General features: G+C 36.0%; 1 protein-coding gene across 1 annotated transcript in view; it reads right to left on the bottom strand.

Moving 5' to 3' along the window:
• Positions 1–23,544, bottom strand: part of LOC150085740 (NFX1-type zinc finger-containing protein 1-like) — a 210,176-nt gene that overhangs the window by 111,289 nt on the left and 75,343 nt on the right. The window contains exon 4 of the mRNA XM_090374671.1: positions 8,052–8,109. Within this exon, the coding sequence (XP_090230797.1) occupies positions 8,052–8,109 (58 nt within the window). The remainder of the gene's footprint in view (positions 1–8,051; positions 8,110–23,544) is intronic.

Genomic DNA, 23,544 nt, shown 5'->3' with positions numbered 1-23,544 from the left:
TTATACACCTCAATCAGATCACTGCGCAGGTGCCTAGTCTCCAGCCACTGCAATTTGCAGAACTTAAGCCTCTCTTGATAAGAGGATCCCTTCATTCCCCTCACCAATCTTGTTGCCCTTCTCTGTACACGCTCAAGTAAATCTACATCCTTCCTAAAATGAGGCCTCCAGACCTGTACACAGTACTCAAGGCGTGGCCTGACCATTGCCTTATACAGAGGGATAATCACCTCCTTTTCCCTGCTAGCAAAATTCCTATATATCATTGACAAAACCCCATGACCTGCCCTGGCAGCCTGTCTGCATTGCTCAGAAAACTTCATATCTGCCTGCACAATTACTCCCAGGTCTTTTTCATTTTCTACCACCTTAAGTGTAGTACCACACAGTTGGTACGTTTCTCTGGGGTTACTTCTACCCAAATGCAGTACTTTGCATATGTCAAGGTTAAACTTCAGTTGCCACTTCTTAGCCCATCTGCCCAAATTATCTAGATTCTGTTGCAGTAACACACTGCCATTACTGTCATTAACAACCCTGCCAACCTTTGTATCATCTGCAAACTTCGACACTAAGCCTGATATACCTTCATCAATATCATTGATAAATATGCAAAACAACAGTGGACCCAACACCGAACCCTGTGGAACTCCACTAATAACATTAGTCCAAGAAGAGCAGCACCCATTAATTACCACCCTCTATCTTTTCCCACTTAACCATCCTTTTATCCATTGTAGCAACTTACCCTTAATACCATTCTGCTCCAATTTGTACAATAGTCTTCCATGCGCAACAGTGTCAAAAGCTTTCCTGAAATCCAAATATATGATATCAAAATTATTTTTTGCATCAAGTTCCTTTGTAACCACATCATAATATCCTATCAAATTTGTGAGACAAGACTTTCTCTTAAAAAACCCATGCTGTATCTGAATTATTGCTGCAGTCTTGTCTAGATGATCCTGCAATGCATCTTTAACCAGCGACTCCATTATTTTAGCCAGAACAGAAGTTAAACTAACTGGTCTGTAATTACTCGTGTCACCCTTCGATCCCCCTTTGTGAATTGGGGATACATTTGCACATTTCCAGTCCGTGGAAACCTCCCCTGAGTCCAAGGATGCTCTCATAATTATGGCTAAGGATTTGCTTAGTTGCTTTGCCGCCTCCTTTAATATAACTGGATAGATCCCATCCACCCCAGGTGCTTTTCTTACATTTAACTTCAACAGTTTCTCTTCCACTTTGCTCTCAGTTATTACAAAATCATTAAGTATCCTGCTACAATTTGATAACCTTCTGCCATTTTCAAACCTTAATAATTCCTCACGTGTGAATGTAGATGCAAAATACTCATTCAGTTTGTTTGCTATCTGAGCAGGATCATCAACAGTTGAACCATCGATGTCAAGTGGACCAATCAGATTCATCACCTTCCTTTTAGAGTTTATATAAGTAAAGAAATCCTTGCTGTTTTTCTTAGCATCTTTTGCCAAGGATTTCTCGTAATCTGCCTTCGCCTGCCTAACCTCCTTTGTAACTTGGTTACAGATCAACTTGTAGCTATCGTAGGCTTCTGTGTCACGTGTTATTTTGTATGCATCCCATGCATTTTTCTTCTCTGTTACGAGTCTCATTAGTTCATTTCACAACCATTTAGGCCTAAACCTTGAACAATATTTCTTAATAGGTATGAAACTTTAAGTAGTATCCACGATTAATTCCTTGAATGCTTCCCACTTAGAATTTACTGTTGGTAACATCATCAGTTGATTCCACTGTACAGAATTTAAAAACTGTCGGAGACCACTGTACTCGCCTTTACAGAAAAATTTAGTTCTGGAAAATGACCATGCACAGAGATCACTAAAATGTTTACAAAACCATTCCTTGAAAATTTCTGCTCATCCAGACATTCTTACTATGACAATATGAAAACGCTAATAACTGCATGTTTTTCTGGTAGAAACATGTTGGCGCCCTTGATTTTCCAATATACAGTGGTTTGACTTTGTGTGTATGTTTTTTTTATGAAAACCACAGACACGAAAGATATTAGAACATATAGTACTTAGTACCATGCATGGGTTGAAAGTTGAGAAGATGAAAGAAGGTAATTGTTCATATTAGACTTGAATTTCTGTAGTTTGTAACTTTCAGGAAATACATATGAAGGGAGATTGTTCCAGAAAACAGAAGTTGAATGAATAAACGAGGTAAAGAAAAGTTGATTCTGTGAGTTTGAAGTTGAACAGTAAAAGGATGTTGACTGGTTGTGGTACATGTTCAGACTGATTTGGAAGAGACAGTGGGAATTATAGAAGCCAGTTCAGAAGAACAATGCTCATGGAAGTATCTATATAAAGGGCATGCATCAGAAACGGAACATTTATGAGACGGAGAGTAGAGAGATTTTGTTAAAGATGGATTATTAGTTAACCTAACTGCCCTTTTTTTTTTTAATGGAATCTAGAAGCCACCCCATATATCTGAACAATATTCCATAATAGGATGGATTTGCAATTTGTACAGAGTAAACAGCTGTTTGGAAGGAAAGTTATGCCAAGAATGAACAAGAAAACCGAGTTTTTTAGATGCAGAGGAAGCAATATTTGTGATTTGCCTATGCCAAGAGAGAGAGATTAGAAGTCAGGGTAAACCCTAATAGACAAATGTGATCTTCTTAGCATTAGCATTAGTAGAGGCATTTGATGCAAGAAAGCAAGCTTATGCAGCATCAGCCAAAAAAAAAAAAAAAAAAAAACCACTTCCACTTCACCCCTCTGTTCGTTCAAAATACCTGTCCAGCTGAGCCTTAAACTTATTTAGGCTATCAACTTCCACGACAAGGGATGGAAGTCTATTCCACCAACCAACCACCCACTCACTAAATGCAAATTTTTGCACGTCTATCCTACATCTGTCTTTCCTCAATTTGAATTTATGCCCTCAAAGGTGATTATTCTGAGCGAGAGGAAGAATCCCGTCAGCATTGAGCATGCTCAAACCATTCAAGGCTTTATACACCTCAATCATATCACCTCGCAGGTGCCTAGTCTCCAGACACTGTAATTTGCAAAACTTAAGCCTTTCTTCGTAAGAGCACCCCTTTGTTCCATTCACTAATCTTGTTGCCCTTCTCTGTACTCGTTCCAGCAGCTCTACATCCTTCTTGAAATGAGGCCTCCAGACCTGTATACAGTATTCTAGGTGTGGCCTGACCATTGCCTTATACAAGGGAATAATCACCTCCTTATCCCTGCTAGAAAAATTCCTATATATCATTGACAATACACCATGAGCTACTCTTGCCGCCCGTCTGCACTGCTCAGAGAACTTCATATCTGCCTGCACAACCACCCCCAGGTCCCTTTCATTCTCTACCACTGTCAGTGTAGTACCACAGAGTTGATACATTGTTCTGGGGTTGCTGTTTCCGATATGTAGTACTTTACATTTGTCAATGTTAAACTTCATTTGCCACTTCTCAGCCCATCTGCTCAACCTTTCCAGATCCTGTTGCAGCAGCATAGTATCAGTAGTGTCCTTGACAACCCTGCCTACCTTTGTATTGTCTGCAAACTTCGACATTAAGCTTGATATACCATCATCAATATCATTTATGAATACAGAAAACAATAATGGACCCAACACTGAGCCCTGAGGGACTCCACTAATAACATTAGTCCACGACGAGCAGTGTCCATTGATTACCACTCTCTGTCTTCACCCCCTCAGCCACCCCTTTATCCATAGCAGCAATTTGCCTCCAATGTCACACTGCTCCAATTTGTGCAACAGTCTTCCATGTGTAACAGTATCAAAAGCCTTTCTAAGATCCAAGTATATAATATCAAAGTTATTCCCTGCATCCATTTCCTTTGTGACTGCATCATAGTATCCAATCAAATTGGTCAGGCAAGACTTCACCTTAACAAAACCATGCTGTGTCCGAGCTATAACTGATGTCTTGTCTAAATGATCCTGCAGTGCTTCTTTAACTAGTGCCTCCATTAATTTTCCTGGAACAGAAGTTAAACTCACAGGTCTATAATTACTTGTGTCAGCCTTTGATCCTCCTTTGTGAATTGGGGTCACATTTGCACATCTCCAGTCTGTGGGTACCTCCCCTGAGTCCAAGGAAGCTCTTATAATTATGGCTAAGGGTTTGCTTACGTCCTCTGCTGCCTCCTTTAATATAACTGGATAGATCCCATCCACCCCGGGTGCCTTTCTTATGTTTATCTTCAACAATTTCTCCTCCACTTTGCTCTCAGTTATTACAAGATTCTCTAGCTTATTGCTAGAGTTGAATACACCTCTGGCTTTCCACTCGCTAAATAACTCCTCATGTGTGAATGTCGATGCAAAATATTCATTTAGTTTGTTAGCTACCTGAGCAGGATCATCAACAGTTGACCCATCGATATCAAGTGGTCCAATCTGATTCATCCCCTTCCTTCTAGAGTTTACATAAGTAAAGAACTCTTTGCTGTTTTTCTTTGCATCCCTTGCCAAAGATTTCTCGTAATCTGTCTTCGCCTGCCTAACCTCCTTTGTAACTTGGTTACAGATCAACTTGTATCTATCATAGACTTCTGTGTCATGTGTTAATTTGTATGTATCCCATGCATGTTTCTTCTCTGCCATATGCCTCATCAGTTCATCTGACATCGATTTAGGCCTAAACCTTGAACAATATTTCTTGGTTGGTATGTAAAGCCTAGTAGCATCCAAGATAAGTTCTTTGAATGCTTCCCATTTTGCATTTGCTGTTGGTAACATCATCAGTTGGTCCCACTGTATAGAATTTAAATACTGTCTCAGTCCATCATAGTCGCCTTTACGAAAGCAATAACCCTTCCCTTTAGCCCTAATGGTAGTTACCTCTTTGAGTAAATCCCACTTCAGCAAACTGTGATCACTGCCACCTAGTGGTTCATTTATCTGCAGATTCTTAATGCATGAAGAATCACTGCTGATAATCAAATCAAGAGTATTCCTCCCTCTAGTTGCCTCCTGAACATGCTGTTGTAGAAAACAATCATCCAATAAATCCACAAAAGCCTTGCTAGTGTGTGAGTGACCAGGCCCCAAATTCCAGTTAATATCTAGGAAATTAAAATCTCCCATTACAAGACTCTCTGATTTACTGGCCCACTCTATTTCCCTGTACAGTTCCTTATTATACTCATCAGAGTCATTAGGCCTATAGCACACCCCTACTCTCAATTTTGATCTCCCAATGCTTATGTCACACCAAACTGACTCTGTCCAGCTGTCTGCACTGATTCTGTCTGCACTGTCCAGCGATGTCCACTGGCTTCACTTCCCTGGATTTTATGTATTTCTTAACTAATAGCATAACCCCTCCTCCCTTCCTATTCAGTCTATCCTTTCTGGAGAAGTTGTACTCCCCAAATTCCAGTTCTGCATTCCTTATATCTGTGTGACACCACGTCTCTGATATCCCAACAGTATCTGCCTTTGATGTTTTGAGCAATACCTCAAATTCATCAAATTTATTTACTAAACTCCTAGCATTGGTGTACACGCAAGTATACATGCACCTATTTCTATTCTTAGCTACCCTAACACAACCCATGTGTTTACTTGTACTGCAATGACTCCCAGCAGTCTCTGAAATATCCTGCTTCTTGTTTTTCAGGCTTCTGCTCATTCCAATAGAAGCAGTGCAAGAATCTCTTTCACCTCTGCCAGTGGCTACTGTTAATCAATTCGTCTTTGTCTCCCCCCAAGCTAGCAGTTTTCCGACCCACCTAACACTGCCTCGATAGCAACAGCAAATATTCTTGCACCCTTTCTATTTAAGTGTATCCCATCCCTGCAGAAGCAATCTCTCCTGTTAACAAGTACAGTCCAGGCTGAAAAAAATTCTACCCCTTGAGCCTTGCACAATCTTTTCAGGACCGAATTGATCGACAAGGCTCTCATCATATACTCCCTCCTATCGTGTCTGGGCAGAATTGCAGACACTTTCAAATTCAACCCTATTACACAGCTTTTTTTCAATAGTGACCTGTACTTGTTAAGCAATTCTGCCAGTGTCCTACTCTTGATATCATTAGTGCCAACATGTATAACTATATCACCTTTTGTGCCCTTAAAAGATGATATCTGCTCTACAACGCCATCAACCTTTGCCCCTGGCAGACATACCCCGGTCCTGTTCCACCTATCCTTTTTACAAAGCATGTTCCCCGTTTCCCTGACAATAGAGTCGCCAACAACGCATTCTGCCTTGGGGGTTGCCGCTGTGTTGTGCGATGACCAAGTGCAAGCTCTGGCATTGATGTGGGCAGCTGAGAGCTTGATGGTCCCCCTCAATTTAGTTCCTTCGAGGGCATCTACCCTGTCCTTCAAGCTCTCATATAGGCCCATAAGAACGCTGAGTTGTTGCCTGATTTCGGTACACTCCTTGCATTGCACACACACAAAGACATCCCCCATGGCAATATCATGTCCCGTACCTGAATGCTCCACAAACATCATGCAAGCTGTGCATTTCAGAAGGCTGTGATTCAGAAGGCAACTGCCCCCCCTCATTTCTCCTCTGAGCCACAGCACTTCCATTAGCTTGAGCCTTTTGTTTTGCTGCTCTGGTCTGAGTCATGATTTGTTTTAATTTAAATAAAATTTCAATTTCAGTTTATAACCCTAACTTATCTCCCAACACAGTTATAATGGGATATATATTTTTTAGTGTCAAATATTAATTATCTCCGAGTTACCTTTATATAACTTCCGTATCAGTTATGTATTAATTAATTATGTTATGTTTGTAATCTAAGTTGGTATATGTATTTAGTTAAAAGTACAATTTAAATGCCAACGAAGTTCAACAAGTTTAATAGATTTTACTGATCACTTAAAATATTATAACCTATACTATACTAACGCTATCTAGGTTCGATATATAACGATCGTATGACAAAGTCAAGGGCGGGAAGTTACGAACGGTAAATCTATGGACACTTAAGTATTATTTAACTTAAGTATTTTATGACTGTTGCATCTTTCCAGGACAGCTTTGAATTGATTTGCATCACCAAACTTATCTTCTAAAGCTGTAGTTCAATCAATAAATTGAAATAAAGACAAAAATAAAACTAAAGTAAAATAAAATAAAGACAAAAAATAAATAAAGAAAATTATTATTTGACTGTTTTTGTAAATTAGTCACGGGTTCCCCTAACCTGAGCTGTCTGGCCAATACAAAGGCAAATGAAGCATTAAGATGACTTAAACAACAAAAGAAATTAAAAGTGGTATTATAAAATTTATTCATAGGACATTTACAGACAGCAATTCTGGTAATCACCAAACCAGTAAGTGTGCGGGAACAAACTGCAAAACGATCAATTTTGAACATGGCCACGTTATATTGGGTCTACTGTCTATTTACTAACAAAAACATTTGGTGTACCTCCACTATCACAGTTAGTTTTGCAAAAAAAAAAAAAAAAAAAAAATGGTTCTTTACATTTCCATTAGGCAGTTAATACTATTGTTAAAATAAGTTAAATATTTTTTTTCTTTATATTTGAATTATTACATAAAATAGGTAGCAATTTATATACATGTAGTATACATTATACACATAGAATGAAGTTGCAAGTATGTAAACAGTTTACACCTGAGTAATACTGAATTTTTGGGCACTTAACATTTTTTATAAACTTCAAAATGGAAGAGATTAATAAGTCTGTGTTTCTATTTTATGTTTATAATACTTTTTTTTCCCAGAAGTTGTCACTGAAAAAAAGAAAACGGAAAAACATTTTTAAATTTGAAGTTTTCATTAAAAAATAAACTGCATTTAATAAGTACTACAATTCAATTCAATTCAAAAAGGGCAAGTATTTGTATACTGCAACAGCATCCAAAAACAAAAAACAAAATTTTTTTCGAAATAAAGAAAATGTGGTGTTCAAAATCTGGGATTAAAATTCTTAACCCCAGCTCTAATGTTAAAATTCATAGTTTCATATAGTATGTGAAAAGCAATTTTTAATAACTTTTCTTACGTGGTATCGTCATCTTCACTAGATAATTTGAAAGGTTTTTTCTCCATGTGATTTCGTCCTGCAACAATAAAAAAAAAAATTATATATATATATATATAAATTGACTTATTATAATGTTAAAAATATTAAGGAAACTGAGAAAATTAAATTGTAAAATAAGAACAGCAAACATCGGGGCAGCATTAATGCCTGAACCAACACATATTGCTTAAAATACAAAATAAAATAAGTAATTAAATGCCAGTAACAGGGAAAACCAAATGAGCAAAAATAAAATAAACCATATATCATAAAATAACATAAGGGGAGGGGGAAGAGAAAGGGTATTGCAGAAGGAAACATTCCAAAAATAATTTAGAACAAGCCAAAAGTTACAATATTATGTAACAAACTATAATTTAGATTCCAACTGAAGATAATTTAATGGCACCCTTTTCCGAATTATACGAAATATCACTTAAAAATGAAACGAAAACCAACTACAATACTGGACCAAATAAAATCATTAACAAAATGAAAGACTGACCATTATTCTCCATCTCGATAGAGGACCACAAGGCCAATAATAGTCAAGGAATCATAGCATTTCAAACACTGCGAACCAATATACTGATTGATCCACAGATGCAATGGATTTGAATAATGGTCCTTATTCAGTGAGAAATTATAACATAAACAGAATATAGCACTCACGTGGCAACACCATGCGAGTGATGGTAACTGTTGAACCGAAATATATAACAGAAATTAATTTTTTTTTTTTTTTTGTATTGGCTTTCTGTATAGATTTGTCTAATGTTCGAAATGCAGTGATTCCCTGACCATTATTGGCCTTGTGGTCCTCTGTCAAGATGGGGCATAATGGTCAGTCTTTCATTTTGTTAATGATTTTATTTGGTCTAGTACTGTAGTAGGTTTTTGTTTCATTTTTAAGTGATATTTCACATAATTCGGAAAAGGGTGCTATTCTGGGGGCACCATTAAATTATCTTTAATTGGATTCTAAATTATAATTTGTTACATAATATTTTAACTTTTGGCTTGTTCTAAATTATTTTAGGAACGTTTCCTTCTGCAATATCCTTTCTACCATCCCCCCGCCCTTTATGTTATCTTATGATATATGGTTTATTTTATTTTGCTCATTTGGTTTGCCATGCTATTTGGGCAGCCCTCCATGAATATAATATATTGTACCAAAAGTCCATCATGCATGCACATCAGTTCAGACAATGAAAATATATTTCATGGGTCTGCAGGTGCAATATTTTATAAGGTTTGAATAATGGACCGCTTGTTGTGTGTGTGGAACTTAAGGACACAAGGGCAGCTAAGGCCTAAATGTATCTCTGTGATTCAATTGAACTTCAGATTATCGACAGCATGTCAATTAAATGCAGGCATAAAGTTTTAACTGTCTAAGTAAGAAAAAAAAGTTCTGCAAAATCTGACATATTTCCTAGAAGACACTGCAGTGTTGGAGAGCCCTATAGGTTTGAAAGACTGAAAAGTGTTAGACCCGATATCTGAGTAATGTGGACAGGCTATTAAGATATGTTTGATGTTGGGGCTCAGTTTTACATGAAGTGCACTGAGGAGGACGTTCAACCATAAATAAATGGAATGGGCAAGATATATGTGGCCAATGCAATTAGGCTGCCATAGCCAAGTGGTGATGCGCGAAGGTGCATAAGTACCTGTGCCTCGAGTGACCAGTGTTCAAGCTCATGATTACTAAATACGGTGTTGTTTCTTGTATTTTCTCTATCTTGTGAACTCCTCTGACTGTGTAGTTGTACGGGAGTATAAACAGAAAATTTATTTATTTATAATGTGCTAATACAACTTTCCCTTGTCTGTTTCGGCATGAGATAGAAACAGAGTTTTGCAGTTCAGTCTCAATCTGATGGTGCCTGTTATAAGCCTGTTTTACGTTATATCTGTGCCCATTCAAGACTATATGCTTTTTGGATTATGCACTTAAAAATCCATGTAGGGAACTAGAAAAGAAGACTGAGAAAAATTATTAGTTTGTTTAGCTGTGTGGTCTGCTTTTTCTTCCTTTCCCAGAATACCAGCATGTCAAAGTATCCAACAGAGTTATTTCTTTACTGTCTTCTTGAGAGAGCTAAAGGCAATTTCTGATGTTTTTCAATACCAGATGGAAAGAGGCCAGAATATTTTTAAAAACTGCTGATTCTGCACTGAGGAACTGCAGATTTTTATCAAGGCTAGATGGACTGCATACAACTCAGCCATTGCTATGTCACATTCTAGGGGTAATGAAATATTGTCTGCAGAAGAAGGAAAAACAGCTGCTACACCTACATGACTGACAGATTTTGCACTATCTATGTATACTACTTATGTGAATTTTCTGAAGCATGTAGTTTTTGGAAACTATTCTCACCACATTGTGTGAAGGAGTCATAGCAGCGAGGAGTAAGAATTCTCCACAGTGGATCAGGCAATTAAGTATCCTTACAGATATTACTGATATCCAATTTTCAGTTTTGCTGTCGTTCTTTTGGGTGAAGTCCTGAGGATTGGGGCTTTGTGGGCTTTGCACCATAGAAAAGAAACCTCTGGAAATTCAAGAGTAGTTCCAAATTGGATGAGTAGGAAAGCTCAGTATCTTTGCAGAATATAAACATAGGAGGATTTTCCTTTTAGGAGATAATGGGGGTTTATTGGCTTCAATATACAAGCTATGCACTGGGGAAGTTCTAAATGCTCCAGAGCTGTCTAAGAGTGATCTAAATGGTACTTAGTTGTTTCTGGCTGAGGCATATACCAGAAATCAATAATCAAGCTGTAATCTGATTAATGCCTCAAAGAGATGAAATAGTATGACTCTGTCTGTGCCCCATGATATAGTTTATAATGGTTAAGAATATTTGGTATTAATATTAGCATTGGCAATTGTTGCAATTGCCAATGCTAATATTAATGTATAAGCTTGCAAGAAAGCAAGCTTATACAGTTGATACTGTATAAGCTGATACAGTTGATACTGCCAAAAAGAATGAAAAAGAATGGTCGGGAATGAAATAGCGAGCATGGTAATAAATAATAAATAATATTGTAAGTTAATAAATAATATTGTATCCTCTAAAGGCCCATTCACAATGAAAATTAACAATAAAAATAACGTAAGAAACGTTACCGTAGAAGTCATACCAACATTCACAATGGGAACATAAACATGACTGTAAACATATTTGGTAACCATGGAAACACAAAAAATTGATATTTGCATGATGACGGATGATACAGCTGTGCAGTTTATGGTTAAAAATAACACCAAAGCATAAATGTTAGGTGTTTTGCATCAAAAAACTTAGAAGTGCAAGCACAGGCAATGGTGGGTTCATCCGTTGAACCACAGAAGACTGAACAATGGAACTTCCATAACCTCTACGACTGTGTCTTGTTTTAGACCACGTAAACAAAAGGATAAAAGCTTGGAGTTTGCAAACTTTCGTGTTAACGTCTTATGATTAAGTTTAAAGTTACACTTACGTAATCCATTGTGAATGGTTTCATTAAATAACATAGGTACAAGGTTTTATGCTTATGTCGTGTTTAATTTTCATTGTGAATGGGCCTTTATTCCCGTACCGTTAATCTTAAAGTGATACTTACATCATTGTTTTAATTGTTGATGGAACTGAAAGGAAATTTAAATAAAGAGAGAAATGTGCATGAATGTTACTAATTTAAATATTCACCCAACAATGGATTCTCTTGTGGATGCTTTCAACAATTTCACAGCAAAAAATTTGTTACTACGAGTGAGCAGTGAGGTGAGAAGTATGTGGATGGACAAAGGGTGCATAAATCCTAAATGTAACCTAAGAAACTGTCGTGTGAGATTAGAGCTTTGGCTGATAAAGAATAAACATAACAGGTACGTGTTTTCATTTTGTGCTTATTTATTTTAATTTAATGTAAGTAAACCTTTGGTACCTGCACACAGAAAGATTTAAGTCAGGTTTAGGTCATTACAAAGTTTTTACACATTCGAAAAGAGAAAAAATAGTTTGTGCCCTGTAAGCAAAGAATTATTATTATTATTATAGGTTCAGATATGTCAGATAAGAAAAGAATTATTATTATTATTATAGGTTCAGATATGTCAGATAAGAAAACAAAACGTTAGTCTGGTGCTTTCTATCGAAAGTGGAAGAATGAAAGCGATAAGGAAAAGGAAAAATTATGAGGATCCATGCTGGAATTCGTAAAGTTGGACGAGGGTGACCTGACAGCATCATCATCACTATCAAAATTGTGCAGTCAGATATGAAGTTTTCTGAGAAATGCAGACAGGTGCCAGGGCACGTCATGGGGTTTTGTCAATGATACACAGGAATTTTGCTAGCAGGGAAAAGGAGGTGATTGTCCCTCTGTATAAGGCAATGGTCAGGCCACGCCTTGAGTACTGCATACAGGTCTGGAGGCCTCATTTTAGGAAGGATGTAGATTTGCCTGAGTGTGTACAGAGAGAAGGGCAACAAGATTGGTGAGGGGAATGAAGGGATCCTCTTACCAAGAGAGGCTTAAGTTCTGCAAATTGCAGCGGCTGGAGACTAGGCACCTGCGCGGTGATCTGATTGAGGTGTATAAGGCCTTGAATGGGTTGAGCACACTGAATTCTGATGGGATTCTTCCACTTGTTCAGATTACGAACCAAAGGGGGCATAAATTCAAATTGAGGAAAGATAGATGTAGAATAGATGTGCGGAAATTTGCCTTTAGCCAGCAGGTGGTTAATTGCTGGAAAAAACTTCCATCTGTCATTGTAGAAGTTGATAGGTTAAATAAATTTAAGGAGGAACTGGACAAAAATTTAGAGGGAATGGTTGTGTGAATTTTTTTTTTTTTTTTTTTTTTGGCTGATACTGCATAAGCTCATACGCTTGCTTTCTTCCATTACATGCCACAATTACTATACTACTACTACTACATCAGTCGCTTCGGAATTCATTTCAGACACTAAGGATGAAATGGAAGGTGAAAAATCAAATTACAAGTTTGAAGTTCGTTTGAAATTGTGCCAAGAAATATCAGGGCCTGAATCAAGCTGTGGTGAGGATAATTTAGAAAATAATAATTGTGTTAAATTGATAGCCGAATATGATATAGGAGATCCTTTTAGCTGGCCACCAATTATTAATAATGGGATATTAGAACTCATAATTCAGAAGGGATCTGTAACGCCTCAAAATATGAAATTTCCTAAAGATTACAATGGAAGATCACTTTCTGTGTCACAATAAATGAGACTTTTACCTAACGATGAAAAAGTTCAAAGAAATTGGTTAATCAATTCTGCAAAATTGAATACATGTAGTGTGTTTTGCTTTTGTTGCAATTTGTTTGCTTTAAAGCAAAACAAAGTAACAGATAGTCAGGGGTTTTCAGATTGGCGACATTTAGCCACTCATTTATCATGGCATGAAACGAGCACAGAACATATGCAAAACTGTAAAAATTGGTATGAATTAAAAACACGCCTTGACAAAAATTGTACAATTGAAAAAACAACATTGAATCTGAAAAAAGACGATGGTGAAGATGCTAGTAACACTGAACAGCTAGCATTTGTAGTAAGAATTGTAAATATTGATACTTCTGATGTTGCAGTTCGAGAATTATTTCTTGGGTTTTATCCAGTATCAGACACTACAGAGGAAGGTTTATGTAATCATCCTTTAAGTGAACTCTTAACAGATTATGAATTAGATATTCAAGATATGCGTGGACAAGGGTATGTTAAAGGGACAAATATGCGTGGTAAGAATAGTGGCTTGCAGAACAAAATTAGGAATATAAATACTCAAGCCTTTTTTTGTACCTTGTGCATCTCATTCATTGAATTTAGTTGTAAATGATACTGCCAAAGTAACATTTCAAACAGTTAATTTTTTAAACGTTCAAGAATTGTACGTTTTTTTTCCTGCATTCCCAACAGATGGGATATACTAAATCATAATATCACTAGATTAACACTGAAATCTGTAAGTGATACATGATGGGAGAGTAGAATAAAAGCAGTGTAGCCTCTCAGATTGCAATTAAGTGAAGTCTTGAAAAGTTTAATTGACATAATAGATGATAATTCCAGAGACATGAAAACAAAACATACAGCTCAATGTTTGTTAGAATAGGTTGCATCTTTCAAGTTCATTTGCTCAGTCTTTATATGGAACAATATTCTGTCAAAATTGATGTTGTAAGTAAAATGTTGCAGTGCCCTCAATCCAACATAAATGAATCTCTTAATGTTTTGAATGAGCTTGTTAAATTTCTAAGTGCAGCCAGATCTGATGAGGCATTTAATAAATACCTAATGATGCAAAAGTTTTAGCTGCAAAAGTAAATGTAGTGGTAGAATTTCCAGTTGTAAGGAGTAGAACTAAAGTTTGCCATTTTGATTATGAAAGTCCCGATGAACAAATCATAAATCCAAAAGAATTGTTTAGAATACAATTTTATCTAACAATTGTTGATACAGCCTTAAATTCCATTCAGGAAAGGTTTGAAAATCTAAATGAATGTAATGATGTATTTAAATTTCTCTGTGAATTTGGAGAAATGACTGAAGAGGAAATTAAAAAATCTTGTTTTGATTTAGATGTTTCCCTTCAAATTAATAAAGGAAGCACAAGTATTAAGGATACTGATGGTCTTCAGCTCTTCAATGAGTGATATTATGATAACATATAGAATTTTGAGCAGTGGAATTGCAGACCCATTAAAAAACTTGACGCCATCTGTTTATAGTTTTGAGAAATTTTCTGACATTACCAGTTAGTGTAGCATCAGGAGAAAGGAGTTTTTCAAAACTCAAAACTCATAAAAACATATTTAAAAATGTCAATGACTCAAGAAAGGTTTAATGATCTACGACTGTTAGCTATAGAAAAGGAATTGTGTGAAAGTTTAGAATTATCAGATGTTATTTATGAATTGGCAAATAAGAAAGCAAGAAGAGTGCAGTTCTAACTTTATGGGTACATTTTGTTACTTCTGTTTGATGTCTTGTACATTTTTGATTTGAATAAAATTAAAATAAATATCAAATATTTTTATGGATTTTTTACCCCTGCCAACTAGATGGAACTGTCATAAAAACACACTAGTAGGCTCCCTCGGGTTGGGTTAGATTATGAATCTACTCGCGATCCGCATTGATGGGGGGGGGACAAATAACTCTAGTACGCAGGCAGCTAACAGCCCAAAATCGGCCCTGCAAAGGTGCCTATCCACTCACTGATGAGGAGGAGACAATCTCTGAAATGGCACCATCTGCTGAAGGGATTAGAAAATGAAATCTATGACGACAATGTTTTTTTTTTATTCAAACTTCATTTAATGTTATTTTTATAGCTACGTATGAAATGTATCTTAACCATCTGATGGAGGGCACCAATTTCGTGCCTGTGCAGAAGCGCTCACCTTTGTACAAATTATGCCATTTTATATCCTAAAAACAAGGAAAGAAATAAATCAAAACTGTTGAATTTTGATTCCATCCTTTATTTTAATACTGCATGGATGCAGCTATAAATAATGCATCCTTTATACTGAAAATGCATATTTAAAATAAATTTCTTAAATGTAGATATCAATCTTAAATTTTTTTTTAAAAGTAAACATCAACCATACTTTATACAGGGACACACTGCTACTGCCATTTGCATACACCTAATTTGCAACGATTCTTCATGCATTAAGAATATGGGATCATTTAAATTCCATAAAAAAATTGAGATTACTGATCTGGGATTTACTTAAAGATTTAACTACTATCAAGCGTAAAAGAAAGAGTGTTTCTTTTTGAAAGGAAAACTACAGTGGTCTCACACAGTTTTTAAATTCTATACAGTGGAACCAACTAATGATGTTACCAACAACAAATTCTAAATGGGAAGCTTTCGGGAAAATAATCATAGACACTAGGCTTTTCATATCAACTAAGAAATACTGTTCAAGGCTTAGACCTAAATGATGCCAGATTATCTAATGAGATGCATAGGAGAGAAATAAAATGCATAAGATGCATATAAATTATAAGGTGATACAGAAGCCCATGATAGATATAAACTAGTCAGAAATTAAGTCATGAAGGAGGTTAGGCAAGTAAAGATAGATTATGAGAACTCTTTGGCAAAGGAGACAAAGAAAAGCAGTAGATGTCATTACTTATGTAAACACTGGGAGGAAGGGAATGAATTACATTGGTCAACTTGATATTGATGATTTAACTATTGATGATCCTTCTCAGGCTGCTGACAAACTGAATAGGCATTTTCGTAAGAATAGGTACACTCGTAGGAAGGTCACAACATGCAAAGAAACAAACTTCTTTACTTTCTTTTTTCAATAAATAAAAGAACATATGAATGTATGCATAAATTTTTTTTTTAAATATTAAATGCATATTGTTCATATTCCCAATTTTTTGCTTATTTTGTGGCTTATCCAGGAAATCAATTATTTGGGGAAATTAATTTCCTGACCCTCCTGGGTTAATTGGGAGTCTACTCTATTAACCGAATTTTGTAATAAATGAATAAGTTTAAACAGAAAAGCCTGTCTTTTTTGCAGGGAATGACATGTTCTACATATAAATGAGTATTTTGTATAAACCAAGTTTGTATTAACAAGTTTCTACTGTATTATAAAAGTGCAGCACTTTTCTTCTCTGGGGATTTTTACAGTGTTTTTACATAGTTTTACAGTTGTTATTGTTGTTGTTATTTGGTTTTTAGGAGCATTAGCAACTAAGGCCATATTGCTCCGGGGATATGCGGTGGTCATTCCCTGACCTTTCCGCATCCTCTGTATTTAGTGGTCACGGGCTCGAACCCGGTCTAATCAAGAAGCATGTGCTATGCACTGCTGCTCCTGCTACCTGGCTACGGAGGCGCCATAGTTTTACAGTAAAATATACATTAATATGTATATTTCGTTAATATTCATGAATTATAATGAGCAGTTTATAAGGTGATTGGTATTTTGAAGTATTTAAGATGGAAGAATGAATACTCACAAGCCAAATAATGAGGACATTGTTCACTGTAGTGTCAAAGTCCAGAAGCACAGAAATTGATAAGCCAATTAGCTTTACAATTAAAACATAGAAATTTCACAGAAAATATTAGAACCTGCAATAGTACTGTATCATTTGCTCTTACATTAGATGAGAGGGGTTATATTAATTACTGAGTATCTCTAGGGAGTCTAGAGCAGGCATATAAAACATGTGGGCTGCATGTGGCTCACCAGCAGAGAGGCTGCAGCCCACCGACCCTTGAAAATAATAAAAATAAAAAACAAGAAATAAAATAAATGAAAGTTTACCTGTTCTATATAATAAATATCACTTAGTCATTTTTAAATAAATAAATTTATTTTTATTTGCATGCACCTTGCTCCAAATTTGACATTTGTTTAAATGTAATGCATGAAAAAGAGGCAGAAAAGGTGGCCACCTTTTATGCATCATCTCATTCTTTTATGCACGTTTCATTTTGCAACATGTTTGTACATGCAAAGCCATCTTGCTACTTACTGCAACAAAATCTGCCCAGTCGCACGTCAGCAAACTAGTTTTAGTCATTAAAATTTATGATTTCATCTGAGTGGAGCAATCTGTAGTGATTTTTGTGTTTTATTCATCTTTATTATTTACATAATAAACACCATGTCAAACTGTAATACCAGTATGAATTAAAAAAGGTCTACTGAAGAAGAAGAAGAATGTTCATAATTTTCAAGAGAAATGGAAACTACAATATTTTTGTATCCAAATGAAGAATAAAAGATTATGCCTGATATGTAGGAACTCCACTGCAATAGGAGTACAACATTAAATGGCACTATGATACAAATCAAAAAGTGAACTATGACCAATACGTTGTGAAACTTTGTGAAAAAAAGTTGTTAGAATTGAAATCAGTAATTCCTAAACAAAATGTGTTCACTAAACCTGTTACAGATAATGCTGATGTAAAAGCTAGTTATCCAATATCACATTTAATTGCAAGTAGTCAAAACCATTCACAGATGAGGAACTTATTAGCCAATGCATGATTAAATAAGCGGAAGTGTTATATCTAGAACAAATAAAAAAGTCGAAATACTGTAGCTAGCAGAATTGATGAAATAGCCTGATAATTTAAGAGATCAGCTTAGTTCAACAACATCAAAATCTGAGGCCTACTCTATTGCAATTGACGAAAGTACAGACATTTCAGATATCACTCAGCTGGCTGTTTTTATTCACAAATGTGATTTGAACCTGAAAGTAAGTGAAGAGCTTTTGGAAGTAATTCCTATGCATGATACGACACTGGACCTGATATTTTCGATGCACTTATGGAAGTTCTGAAGAAATATGAGTTACCATTGAAAAAGTTGGTATGTCTTACAACTGATGGTGCCCTTACCACGATGGATATTACTAGTGGAATGATTACAAAATTAAAGAAAACATGCAAACAACAGGGCAATAACTCTTTTGAATATTTTAATTGCATTTTTCATCTGCAAGCATTGTGTTCCAAAGATTTAAATATTGGACATGTACTAAAAAAAGTTGCTTCATTTCTGGAAGATTTAGGAAGTGAATACACCACTCTACATTATCATATGGAAGTTTGATGGCTTTTGAGTCTTCAAGTTTTAAAATGATTCTTTGAATTGCTAGATGAAATTGTCTTTTTTTTTTGGAAACAAAAAATTATGAATGTGAATTATGAATTAAAAGATGGACAGTGAATAAAACCTGGTTTTCTGTGTTGACATTACAAGTTATCTTAGTCAACTTAATCTTAAACTTCAAGGCAAAAATCATATTTTTGTCACATTATTTAGCAGTATTAATGCTTTTAAACAAAAATTATATCTTTGGCAAAACCAAATAGAAAAAGAAAATTTGTCATATTTTCAAAGTTTCCAATCTCTGTTGCTTGAATTGCAATTTGCAGAGTATACCCACCAAATAAAATTGTTAGAGACAGAGTTCGATAAGAGATTTTGTGATTTCAAAAACTGTGAATCTCAGTTTCGTCTCTTTACTTCACCTCTGTCTGTTGACATTTAAATTATTGATGAGAACTCACAAATTGGACTAATTGTATGTTCGAAAAATACATGGAAGTTCTAATTCAAGATTTTTACACCTATTTATTTATCTACAGATTCGTTTTTCAGAGTGTTATCTTTCATTACGCTTATACTAGCTATGTTTGGCAGTACATGTTGATGTGAACATCGTTTTCTTTAATGAAAAATAACAAAACTTCAAAAAGATAAAAATTAACTGATCAGCATCTATCTTTAATTTTGAAATTTTCATCAGCTCAAGACATTTATGCCAAATTTTGATGATTTACATTCTGGAAAACTGTGCTAAATGTCCACTAAAAAATAATACTTAAAAATTAAGAAATTATGATTTTGTTATTGTTTTATTATTTATATTTTCTATTTTTGATGTTTAATTATTCATGAATATCTAACCTCTTTTTATAATTAAATGTTTGTTTTGAAATATTTTTTAATTTTAAGAATCCTATGTATGTTTGCTTATGTAAACATAATAATGTAGGGCATTAGATAGCACTATGTATTTTAAATAATCCCAAAAAATGTCTTATTTTACGTATTTTTTAAATGTCGAAAACAGCCCTGGAGATGATGCAAAAATCTTTATTGATTCCGTGGTACAAAATGAGTTTGACATACCTGGTCTAGAGGAAATAATGAAAGAATTTGGACCTCCACTTAGAATCCAGAGCCTTCGAGATCCCTGAGGCATGTTAGACACTCTTCTGCTCTAGGTATCACACACTAGATCTTGCTGCTTGGGAGTCTAAAACACTAATGGAATTAATATTCAGGTGAAGTACCTGAATATCAGTTTTTGACTGAATTTCAGTGAGTTCTGGTTGTTTTGCAATAATCAAATCCTGTGCTTGCACCTTCAGGATAATGGGACTGTTAATAACCCTGGATTTACATTTAGGCGTGAGCTAATGTAAGCAGAAGTCAAGGTGTGGTGTCCATATTACACAGAGGAATTCCGCCCATCTTTGTCATGCGGCAATATTAGATGGTAGATGACTCTTATCATCCAGTATTGTATTGGATGATAAGAGTCATTCAGTGGTGGTATTTGCACTGGATAATAACTATTTATTATTCAGTGCAATACCACCACTTTGCTTTTTTGGAGGCTTGAATTGGTGAAACATATGTTTAGTCCCTAGAGCTCTAGCAACCCCCCATCTCTTCCACCAGGCAACATGAGTGATGCATTTTCAGGTTGTGATGGGCATTGTGATGAGAACCAGTATTACATGAATTTCGAGGGTATTAGTATAGACAAGCAGTGCAAGGAAGCTAGAGGCTTTTGCTACACTCACCAAAAAAAAAAAAAAAGTAGATAAAGCAAATACAAATTATAAACTTCCCTCCTCATGTAGTCCAGTAACTATCCAGTCCAGTTGACCTACAATTTATTTAAATTGGCAGTCTCAACTACCTGCAGAGACAACTTATTCCAGCAATCATATATTGACTGAAAGAAAACTTTCTACAATCTAGTCTAAACTACTTCTCCTATAATTTGAATTTATGGTCCCTAGTTTTGGAATTGTTTATAACATTTGAAATTTTACCTTCATTCATGTAGTAGTAGTAGTAGTAGTAGCACATGATGCAAGAAAGCAAGTGTAGGAGCTTATGCAGCATCAGCCAAAAAAAAAAAAAAAAAATCACACCATTCCCTCCAAATGCCTGTCCAGTTCCTCCTTAAATTTATTTAACCTATCAACTTCTACAACGACAGATGGAAGTTTGTTCCAGCAATTAACCACCCGCTGGCTAAAGGCAAATTTCCGCACATCTATTCTACATCTGTCCTTCCTTAATTTGAACTTATGTCCCCGTAGGTTGGTAATCTGAACAAGTGGAAGGATCCCATCAGAATTCAGCGTGCTCAACCCATTCAAGGCCTTATAGACCTCAATCAGATCACCGCGCAGGTGCCTAGTCTCCAGCCACTGCAATTTGCAGAACTTAAGCCTCTCTTGGTAAGAGAATCCCTTCATTCCCCTCACCAATCGTGTTGCTCTTCTCTGTACACGCTCAAGCAAATCTACATCCTTCCTAAAATGAGGCCTCCAGACCTGTACGCAGTACTCAAGGCGTGGCCTGACCATTGCCTTATACAGAGGGACAATCACCTCCTTTTCCCTGCTAGCAAAATTCCTATATATCATTGACAAAACCCCATGACCCGCCCTAGCAGCCTGTCTGCACTGCTCAGAAAACTTCATATCTGACTGCACAATTACTCCCAGGTCTTTTTCATTTTCTACCACCTTAAGTGTAGTACCACACAGTTGGTACGTTTCTCTGGGGTTACTTCTACCCATATGCAGTACTTTGCATTTGTCAAGGTTGAACTTCACTTGCCACTTCTTAGCCCATCTGCCCAAATTATCTAGATTCTGTTGCAGTAGCACACTGCCATTACTGTCATTAACAACCCTGCCAACCTTTGTGTCATCTGCAAACTTCGACATTAAGCCTGATATACCTTCATCAATATCATGTTACTAACAAGGGTTAGTAACATGAATGAAGAGTCTTATAGACCCTCAATCAGATCCCGTATAAAGTGCCTGGTTGCCAAGCTCTGTAGCCACATAATCAGTCTTTCCTCATATGGTCGCCCTTTTGATGATTTCACCAAGTGAGATGCCCATCTTTGCACTCTTTCAATAAGCATAATATCCTTTTTTTTTTTTTTTTTTTTTTTTAGATAAAGTCTCCATACTTGGAAACAATATTCCACAAAAGTGGTCTTATGATTGCCTTACTGTGGTATTATGACCTTTCTCCATGGTATAATGTTCAGTAAGACATCGATGAGATACCATGGGCTTTCCTGGCTACCTGTTTACACTGCTCAGAAAACTTCATATCTGCCTGAATCATAACTCAGATCCCTTTCTTCCTCTACTCTTTTTAAGGAGTCTGCTGACAAGGCTAGTGGGAGCCAGATGTGTTCAAAGCCGCTAAGTGGATTTTCTTATTTATTAATTTGAAATTATTGTTTTTCTAAAACTTTTGATTTAAATTTAGTAGTATAGCATTATTTTATGATTTTCTGATTAATCCGGTGTATTTATTCTTCATTCGGCCTTGTAATTGCATAAAAGTATCAAGTAAGGATATCAAATCCACATGTTACAAGTTGCAGCTCCGCTGAACGAGACGTTTTTTAGCCACATTTAGCCGCTTTATTGACCAATTGTTACATCAAATTATTTTCTATAAGTAGCTTATAGACCTAGTGAGGATCGTTAGTTTATTCTGAATTGAGACAGCGAGATTTGGAAGTTAATTAATACTTAAGTGTCCGTAGATTTACTGTTCGTCACTTGCCGCCTTTGTTATACGATACGTTATATCCCGAACTAGACAGCGTTAGTAAGTATAGTATATAATATAATATTGTCAATTAATCAGTAAAATCTATTAAATTTGTTAAACTTCATTATCAATTAAATTGTACTTTTAACTAAATACATATAACGACTTAGATTACAAACGTAACATAATTAATTAATACATAACTTGATACGGAAGTTATATAAAGGGAACTGGTAGATAATACTTGTTACTGAAAAATATATATAGCATTATAACTGTGTTGGGATACCAGTTTAGGGTTATACTTTTGTACTGAAATTGAAATTTTATTAAAATTAAATCAAAATCATGACTCAGACCAGAGCAGCAAAGCAAAAGGCTTAATCTAATGGGAATGCTGTGACTCAGAGGAGAACTGAGAGGGGCAGTTGCCCTATGAATCACAGCCTTTTAAAATGCACTGCTTGCATGATGTTTGTGGGTACGGGACATGATATTGCCATGGGGGGATGTCTTTGTGTGTGTGTGTGTGTGTGTGTGTGTGCACGCGATGCAAGGAGAGTAACGGAATGAGGTGACAACTCAGCGTTGTTATGGGCCTATATGAGAGCTTGAAGGACAGGGTGGATGCCCTCGAAGGATCTAAATTAAGGGGCCCATCAAGTTCTCAGCTGCCCACATCAATGCCAGAGCTTGGATCTGGTCATCACGTTTGTTTGTTTGTTTGGATTTTTTTGGCACATTAGCAACTAAGGCTATAATGTGCCAAGGTCATCACGCAACACAGCAGCAACCCCCAAGGCAGAATGCGCTGGTCCCACAGGAAATAGTAGTTGTTGGTGACTTGTCAGGGAAACAGGGTACATGCTTTGTAAAAAGGATAGGTGGACCAGGGTATGTCTGCAGGGGCAAAGGTTGATAACGTTGTAGAGCGGATATCATCTTTTAAGGGCACAAAAGGTGATATATGCACCTTGCCACTACATGTAACACGTTGGCACTAATGATATTAAGAGTAGGAGACCAGCAGAATTACTTA

Source organism: Mastigoproctus giganteus, chromosome 5, assembly GCF_048544385.1.
Source record: "Mastigoproctus giganteus isolate SK-2022 chromosome 5, ASM4854438v1, whole genome shotgun sequence".
Classification (NCBI taxonomy): domain Eukaryota; kingdom Metazoa; phylum Arthropoda; class Arachnida; order Uropygi; family Thelyphonidae; genus Mastigoproctus; species Mastigoproctus giganteus.
The sequence above is the reverse complement of the archived record's forward strand: the minus strand, read 5'-3'. Positions and strand labels throughout refer to the sequence as shown.